We start from the raw sequence: 9,060 nt of genomic DNA on the forward strand, positions 1-9,060 counted from the left end.
TCCAGAGAAGAGACACCCCATGGATCTAGAATAGTTGCTGCATAAACGGGCAGAGATCTGGGCCGTGTTCCTTGAAACTAGAGCCAGTTGAACCTTCTCACAGTCATGATTCTGGACATGGATGGCTCTGCCTCCTCTGTCCCCTCAGGCTGGGTTAGTTGGGCCACCAGCCTAGATGCCACCCTTGCCAGCTGAATTGAGTTTCCCTGTGTTTTTCCTTTTGAGACAAGGTCTCATGTAGTACAGGCTGGTCTCAAACGCCTGATCCTTCTCCCTCTACCTCCTGAGGGCCTAGTAAGCATCTTGATTGACAGTGCTCTGCTGGCATCTTCTACAGACCTGCAGAACTCATGCACCAACCCAGGAAGCATTTATCAGTCACTCCGCTCTTGTGCTGCAAGGAAGGGTGGGGGTGGCAGAGTGTTTCCCGGAATGTCACCCTGGCACCGGGTTCTCTTGTCATCACGGCTGATTTCATTGTGAGACTCTGTCATTCAAGTCTGCCAGGAAAGGAGGGCAGACCTGCCTGTGCCCTCTGCCTGGCTTGCCTGCTCTGATGTCAGAGCTCCTTAGAGGCGGGGAAGCTCCCTTCTTCACGGTAGTGATGACAGGGAGCCCCTGGCCAGAGCCTGACCGTGGACTTCACGCTTGGCGGCGATGGGCAGAGGTGACAGCTTAGGAAGGGAAGAAGAGCACATAGCTGGTGGGTGACAGCCCCAAGTGTGGCTTCAGGCTGTTCTGCCTTCCTGAGGGCCCTCCCCCCCCCGCAGGAAGCAACCATGTCCAGGCTGGGTTGGACCCACTGTCCCCATGATAATCTTATTCCTTTTCACAGGTATTCTAGACCCATTATGACTTACCTTTATCTGTTTTTTTACATGGACTAAAATTCACTTGAGAAAGAATATCAAAGCTAAGCTTGGTGGCATACCTGCTATGCCAATACTGAGGAGGTAGAGGCAGGAGTACTAGGAGTTCAAGGCCAGACTGGGTACAGAGTCAGTGTAAGGCCATTGAGACCAGCCAGGGCTTCATTATGAGACACTGTCTAAAAATCAATCAATCAATCAATCTGACCGGGCGTGGTGGTGCACACCTTTAATCCCAGCACTCGGGAGGCAGAAGTAAAAGGATTGCCATGAGGTCGAGGCCACCCTGAGACTAGAAAGTGAATTCCAGGTCAGCCTGGGCTAGAGTGAGACCTTACCTTGAACCCCCCCCCCAAAAAAAAAGGGCATGGTGACATATAATCCCAGCTTTCAGGAGCAGAGATATAGGAGGAGCACTGTGAGTTCAAGGCCACCCTGAGACTACTTAGTGAATTCTAGGTCAGCCTGATCTAGAGTGAGACCCTATCTTGAAGAAAAAAAAAACCAAAAAAATGGCTGGGGAGATAGTTCTTCAGCAGGTAAGGGCACTTGCTACAGAAGCATGAATGCCACAGTATGACCCCAGCACCTATGTGACCAGCCAGGCATGGCCACACACACATGACTGTAACCCAGGCACTACAGGGCAGTGGACACAGGAGGATTGCTGGGGCTCCCTGATCAGCCAGTCTAACCAAAAAAACCCAGGGAGTTCCAGATTCAGTGGGAGACTCTGCCTGAGGGAAATAAGGTGGAAGCATGACAGGGGACACCCAGTGACTTCCTCTGGTGTCTGTATATGTACTCACAGGGTATGCATGTCCACATACAGAGAGGGAGAGAAGAAAAATAGTAAAAGTAGCCTGGAGAAAACTTTCATTGGCAACCTCTGTGCTTTAGGCAATATGCCATGACCATAATCTCCTTCTACCACACTCTTTTTTTTTCCTTTTCTGAATTCCCCCTCCACTAAGTCACTTCTTTCCAGCTAGTCTCTTTTCCATTTTGATACCATCAGTTTTTTCCTCCTCTTATGCAGGTCTTGGGTAGGTAGTGTCAGCCACTGTGAGGTCATGAATACCATGGCCGCTTTGTGTCTGGAAGACAGTATTTCAGAGCACTCCTCCTTTTCCTTTGGTTGGCTCCACCACCTCTTTCACAATGGCTTTCTGAGCCTTGAAGGGTGTGATAGAGGTCTCTCAGCTCTGACCCCTCTACTGTCACCTCTACTGAACACGTTGATGAGCTTTGAGTCCTATAGGGAGATTTTTGATGAGTGCATGTAGTTGCATACGTGGACCTTTCCCCACAGTCGAGACACCATCCAGCTCCATCCTTGTCTCTTTTCTGACAGAGTCCAGCAGTCAGCCCCCTTTACCACCTATAGCTGCTGGTGGCCCTTCCAGTTTTGTCTTTTCCAAGGCATGTGAGAAGGTCACACAGCTTGCATGCATTTGTGCCCGGTCCCCCTCATAGAGCTTGGCATTTGTGCAATCCATTTGTTCCTTTTTATTGTGGTGTAATACCCCACCAGCTCTAAGCTGCTCTGTTTTCTGGTTGGAGTGTATTTGGGTTGTTTGTAGTTGGGGGCAATTATGAAGAAAACCATTATAAGTAGGCACACATTAGTTCTCATAAGTTTTTTTTTTATAAACAATTGTTTTATTTTTATTTGTTTGAGGGAGAGAAAGAGGGGGAGAGTGCACGTGCCAGGGCCTCCAGCCTCTGCAAACGAACTCCAGACGTGTGCGCTCCCTTGTGCATCTGGCTAACGTGGGACCTGGGGAACCGAGCCTCGAACTGGGGTCCTTAGGCTTCACAGGCAAGCACTTAACTGCTAAACCATCTCTCCAGCCCTGAACATAAGTTTTTGATTTTCTCGGATGAACACCTAGTGGTGGGACTATGAGGGTGCATGACAAGTGTATGTTTAACTATTTAAGAACCTGTCACATTGGGGGCTGGGGAGATGGCGCAAAGGGCAAGAGTACTTCCTGCATAAGCATGAGCTCTCAAGAGGGTCTGGAACTGTCTGAATTTGATTCCCCAGCATCTAGATAAACAGCAAGTGTGGCCACATCTGTCTGTAACACTACCAGTCCTGTGGGGAGCAGAGACTGGAGAGTTGCTGGGGCTCCCAAAGTGGCAGACTCTGGAATCAGTGAGAGACTCTGTCTCAAGGAGACATGCAGATGAGGGGAGGAGGGGAGACATCTGATGTTCTTTTCTGGCCTCTGCATGTGTAAGCGTGAGATGTGCACATCTGCACACATGTGCATATGCACCACACATGGCACACCATGCATTCTGTACACACACAGGCACAGGCACACATTTGCACACACAAAAAACAGAGAAAAGAAACTGCCACATTGTTTCTCAAAGTGGCTGGTCCACCATCCCCTCCCCTCAGCAGCACGGGCAGCTCCAGTGCCCGCCTTCTTATCTGCTCTGGAAATGCCCGCTCCTTAACTTGAGCCCCACCTGTAAGCCTCTTGTAGTACTGGTGACATTTTCTTGGTAGCTAACCACACCAGGCAGCCTTTTGCATGTTCATTTGCCGTCCACGGAGTGCTGAGTGTTCAGGTCTGTTCCACAGTTTCACATCAGGCTGTTTCTCTTAGGAGCGGGTCCCGAGAGATCTTTGTGGGTTTTGGCTCCGGTCTTTATGATTTGTAAACATCTCCTCCCTGCTGTGACAGAGGATACCTTCTTGCCCTCTCACCATCCTTCGAAGAGCAGAAGTTTGCTGGGTGTGGTGGCGCATGCTGTAATCCTAGCACTTGGGAGCTGGAGGCAGAAGTGTCAGCAGTTCAGGGCCAGCCCAGGCCCTACACAGTGAGAGCTAGACGGGCCTGAGCTACATCAGAACCTCTTGCAAACAAGTAAAACTAAAATAAATAAAAGTAAGTTCTTGAATTTGATGAAGTCCAGTGTTGTCCATTAGGTCTTTACTAAGCTAGCTTTTGGTGTTGTTTATAATTGAGGATACTTTGTCTTCCCTAACATCTCAAAGCTTTTTTTTTTGCCTTTTCTTTTTTATCTACAAGTCTATGATTCATCTTATTTTTTTAACCACTTTGATTTTTTTCATCTTTTAAACCATAAATAGGGTTGGAAAAAATGATTAGTAGTTAACGAGCTTGCCTGTGAAGCTCAAGGAACCCGGTTTGATTCCTTAGTACCCATGTAAGCTAGATGCACAGGTGGTGCATGTGTCTAGAGGTCATTTGCAGTGGCTGGAGGCCCTGGCACAACCATTCTCTCTATATCTGCCCCCTCTCTCAAATAAGTGAATAAATAAAATACTAGAAAAATAAAATTTAGTGTGCACATATGCAACTGTATATGTGTGTGCCAGGGTCTCTCGCTGCTGCAGACTAATGGCTATCTAGCTTTATGGGTACTACGGAATTGAATGTGGGCTTTAGGTGGGTAGTGGGGAACCAAACCCAAGTCCTTAGGCTTTGCAGGCCCACACCTTAGCTGCTGAGCCACCTCTCCAGCCCTTGGGGGAGTTTCTAACCCATGGTCTGGTTGTGGAGAGAGCTGACAGCAGGTCAGGATGAACCTGTGCCTGCGGCATGATGAGCACAGGGCTCCGAGGTTGTTTATTCTTGGCACCCATCCTCTCAGCTTGGAGTATGAAATGTCTGCAAAAGAGAATAGGGGGTGCTCAGCACAAGATGGGGCTTTTGGGGAGAGGGGCCTCAGGACAACACTATTTGAAGTCTCTGCTACAATCTAGAGCCCGGAAAGGGGGGTAGACAAGCTTCAGGGGGAGCCCAACGTCCAAGTCTAGGTGGGAAGTTGAAGCAGCCAGGCATGGTCTAGAATGTTTTTTTTTTTTTTTTTTCACGAATGACCACCTTCCTTGCCCTCCACAGGTGGTGCCAGTGTCGCAGACACCCTTAGAGACCCCGATGGAGGACTCCTCACTCACCTCTGCCTCTACCATGGCTGCAAGAACCATTGTCATTGACCATGGCTCTGGCTTTCTGAAGGCTGGCCTGTCGGGCTGGAACGAGCCACAGATGGTCATCCCAAACATTGTGAACTATGTGCCGTGCAGGGAGAATCCTGGCCCCAGCTATGCACAGAGGCGCGTGGGGCTGGGCATCGACATATGCCACCCTGACACTTTCAGCTACCCCGTGCAGCGTGGCCGGGTCCTCAACTGGGAGGGCGTGGAGCACATCTGGTCATTTGTCTTGGAGAAGCATAGGCGGGGCCAGAAGGACTTCCCTGTGCTGGTCACCGAGAGCCCATTGAAGGTGCCCGCAGACCGCCGCAAGACTCTGGAGGTGAGACACGCTTCGTCCCAGTATGACTGGGCGCTCGTGTTTAGGTGCTTTTTACATGTGATCTTTAGATGCTCACGGAGGACCAAGCATGTGCCCATCACAGGGCGAGTGAGGCTCCTGGAGACAGAGACAGGGAGATTAATGTGCTCAGCTGAAGAGTCCCCCCAATTATTACAGGGGCTGGGGAGATGGCTCAGTGGGTGCAGTGCGAGGACCTGAGTTTAGCTCCCCAGCATACATGTAGAATTTGGACATGGTGGCAGGAGCCTGTAGTCTCAGTGTTTGGGAGGACAAGACTGGAGGATCCCTGCGGCCAGCTGATGAGCTAGTGTTGCTTCAGGTATAGTGAGAGGCCCTGTCTCAAAAAAAGAAAAAAATAAAATGAAGTGGAGAATGACTGAGGAAGACATTGGATGTTGACCTCTGGCCTCTATCCATGTGCATAACCTGCTCACGCCTTCACAAATACGCATGCATGCACAAGCCATAAAAAAAGAAAAGAATTGTGGGTAGTAATGGTTCTAGAAACAAAATAAGATGGGATAAAGTAGCCTGGGGACAGAGGTGCTTGTTTGAAGAGGGCAGTCACAGAGGGTTTCTCAGAGAAGGTCATCTCTGCCAGTGAGGCTCAATCGATCCCAGAGAGCTGGGGGACAAAGGTGTCCAGAGACAAGGATGCGGACGGCAGGACCAGACCTCAGGCCTGCTGGTCACTGAGGAGTAACTGAATTCTTTTCTGAATCAGAGGCTGGCACACTACAGCTAGGGCACCTGATCTGGTCTGTCTGCCACTTGTTGATAAAGTTGTATTAGCATGCAGGTTGATAAAGTTTTATTTGAACACCTGTTCATAATGTAACACAGAGGTGAGTGGCTGTGGTGGAGGTCTACCTTCTGGCCCATAAAATCTGCACTGTTGGCTGGGGTAGTTTTGCCAGGTGAGACACGTGTGCCTACTTAGATTTCAATTTTAGGTACCATGGCACAGTCACATCTCACATAGTCTGTGGCACCCTTGTTACATTCAGATATCTGTTGTTTATCTGAAATTCAAATTCCACAGAATATCCTGTTTGTGTTGCTAATTGTGACTGTCCTCAGTGCAATGCACTTGCAGAAAATGCTTGCCAGGTCCCCACTCTGTAGGACCAGGGGTTCCCAGGTGAGATGGGAGTCCCTTCAGAGAAGCCCATGAGGGCTCATATCTGAGTTTCTATTTGCCAGTGGACAGATGAGATAAAAATCTGTGAAAGTGGGAGTGAGGAGTGAGAATGTGATCGTTGTCCCAAAAGTCAGGGGAATAAAGGGCCTAGTCACAGAGGACAGAGGGTACTGTCTGAACCCCTGTGTCAGGACCCTGGCTTGCTTGTTGCTGGGGACATGGGAAGAGGACTGAACAGAGAGCAGATAGTCAACCCAAGTATTTTGCCAAACCCTGAAAGTCAGAAGTTCGGTTCCCCCCCCCTTTTTTTTTTTGGTTTTTCGAGGTAGGGTCTTACTCCAGCCCAGGCTGACCTGGAATTCACTATGGAGTCTCAGGGTGGCCTTGAACTCACTGCAATCCTCCTACCTCTGCCTCCTGAGTGCTGGGATTAAAGGCGTGTGCCACCACTCCCGGCTTGGTTTTGTCTTTATACCAAAAAATGTGGATGAAGAAAGGAACAGGGTCAGCCTCCCAAACAGTGCCTTTTCTCTCCTCCTCCATTCTTTGGGATGGTGGTAACCAAACCACAGCTTCTTTCCTGATCTCCTCTTTAATGTCTAAGGTCTCAGTTGAGCCTTTACTTGCAGTCTTGGCCTTGTCTCCCTTATCCCCCACTGCACACGGGATCAACTAGCTGTCTCAGCACCTGGCCAATGGATCTTCCGCCCCTCCACCCAAATGGTCTTCAAAAAGACCGTAATGGAACTAGCTCTTGAGGGCAAGTTCAGCACACATTCCAAATCCTCTCGCACCCCTGTCTTATTCCCACGGCATGGGTTCAGGAGTTCCATTCCTGGCCTTCCAGAAGAGCCTCAAGAGCTCCTTGAGAACTAGGCATGGGTCTTGGCTATATGGAAGTTGAGCCTGTAGTTTGATCCAGGAGAAAGGGAAAGGACCAGGTCCTCGATCAGGGACAGTACCGGCTTGTCTTTTCTCCTTGACAGATCATGTTTGAGTTACTGGATGTGCCCTCACTGCTTCTGGCTGACCAGCTGCAGATGTCCTTGTACGCCTCGGGCCTGCTGACCGGCTTGGTGTTCGACTCCGGCTATGGTCTGACCCGTGTGCAGCCCTTCCACCTGGGCTGCCCCTTGACCTCCTTCGGGAAGACGCTGGAGTTCGCCGGGCAGGATATCTCCACCTACCTCTTCAAGAGTCTCTTCAAGGAAGCTCAGGACCAACACAACATCCTCCAGCTGGATACAGTCACTGCCATTCAGATGAACAAGTGCTACGTGCGGCACAACCTGCCCGAGGTCCTGGGCCCCTGCCAGAGTCTGCCCAAAGGCTCGGATGAGGGCAACATCTACCATCTGCCAGATGGCACCACCAGGGAGCTGACACCCATGCAGCAGCTCGCCCCTGAGATGTTCTTTAGTCCCCAGATGTTCGACATGCCAGGGCCTAGCATCTCACAGGTCATCATGGAATCCATGCAAGCTTGCAAGACCTCGAGACATCATCTGCTCCTGACTCACATGATGGCCTGTGGGGGGAACATCCTGTACCCCGGCTTCTCCCAGCGGCTGTTGAACGAGCTGACCTCGCAGAAACATTCCTCCAAGATCATTTTGCGTACGAGTAGTAATCCACATTTTAGTGTGTGGCTGGGTGCGTCTGTGGTGGCCCACCTCTCCACCTACAGGCCCCAGTGGATAAGTAAAGGGGAATATGTCGAGGGAAAAGGGCTGTGACCCATGGGCTAGCTATTCCTGGTCATGGGGGGTGCAGGTAGAGTAATTCCAGGGAATTATCTGGGCTGAAGTGAGGGGGTGTAGACATTTCTGGTTTCGGAATTCTGGGGGTAAGGGATATTTTAGGAGTATGGTTTTATAGTATGTCAAGAGTGAGGTCCAACCCAAGGGATGTCCAACTCAAAACCTTGCAAGGCTTAGCTTTTCCAACATGGGTGGCATTGGGTGGGTACCCCTGTCACTTCCATACCCAGCTTGGGTTTTGCTGGTGACTTTCCCTAGAGTTGTCCCATTCATAGTTGAATTTTAACAGGAGATAGGCAGCTTTTCTACATTTTGGTTCTTTTTGGTGGGGGGAGGGGTTGTGGGAAGGGGACAGTTGTAGTTTCTAGTTTGATAGCACCCCCCCCCCGGCCAGGGCACTGTGTGGGTGAGTGTGGAGGGGCTCCCTCGTAGTCTGGGGGTTTGTTTGATGCTTTTATATGTTCAAATAAACCACGTGTTTGGAAGTAGTACTGGTTCTTGTGGTGCATGGGTGGGGTGGCCCTGTGGGGAGACCCAGGAGTGGGGCCTGCATGGGTTTGGAGGGGCTGGGGGGCCTGTGAACAGCATTATCAGTGAGCATGGCTACAAGGGACTGGGTCCCCCAGCTCCTGTACCACCTATTCCAGGGTTTATCCCGGATGTCTGAGCAAGTTGGGTTGGGGGGCCCCTTCATGTGTGTGTGTACATGTGTTTGGAGACCAGAGGGTAATCTCAGGTGCCATCCTCAAGTGCCACCCTCAGGTGTCATCCATGTCATTTTGAGACAGGGTTTCTTACTGGTCTGGAGCTCACCAAGTAGCTGGACCAGCTGACCAACAAGCCCCAGGGATCCACCTGTCTCCGCCTCCCTGACACCAGGATTCTAAGTGCATACCACCACACCGCACCTGGCTTTGTGTGTGTTAGAGTATGTGTGTGTTATATGTGGCATATGCAACTGTGCA

The 9,060-nt window shown here is 50.4% G+C and overlaps 1 protein-coding gene across 2 annotated transcripts in view; it reads left to right on the plus strand.

The window, feature by feature from the left end:
• Actl8 (actin like 8) overlaps positions 1–8,483 on the plus strand; it is a 59,958-nt gene extending 51,475 nt beyond the window's left edge. For both annotated transcript variants that reach the window (XM_004657352.2, XM_045151309.1), the window contains exons 2-3: positions 4,757–5,173; positions 7,322–8,483. In XM_004657352.2, the coding sequence (XP_004657409.2) occupies positions 4,793–5,173; positions 7,322–8,071 (1,131 nt within the window). In that variant the 5' untranslated portion in view covers positions 4,757–4,792 and the 3' untranslated portion in view covers positions 8,072–8,483. The remainder of the gene's footprint in view (positions 1–4,756; positions 5,174–7,321) is intronic.
• The last annotated feature ends 577 nt before the right edge of the window (positions 8,484–9,060 follow it).

Source organism: Jaculus jaculus, chromosome 5 (genome assembly GCF_020740685.1).
Source record: "Jaculus jaculus isolate mJacJac1 chromosome 5, mJacJac1.mat.Y.cur, whole genome shotgun sequence".
Taxonomy (NCBI): Eukaryota; Metazoa; Chordata; class Mammalia; order Rodentia; family Dipodidae; genus Jaculus; species Jaculus jaculus.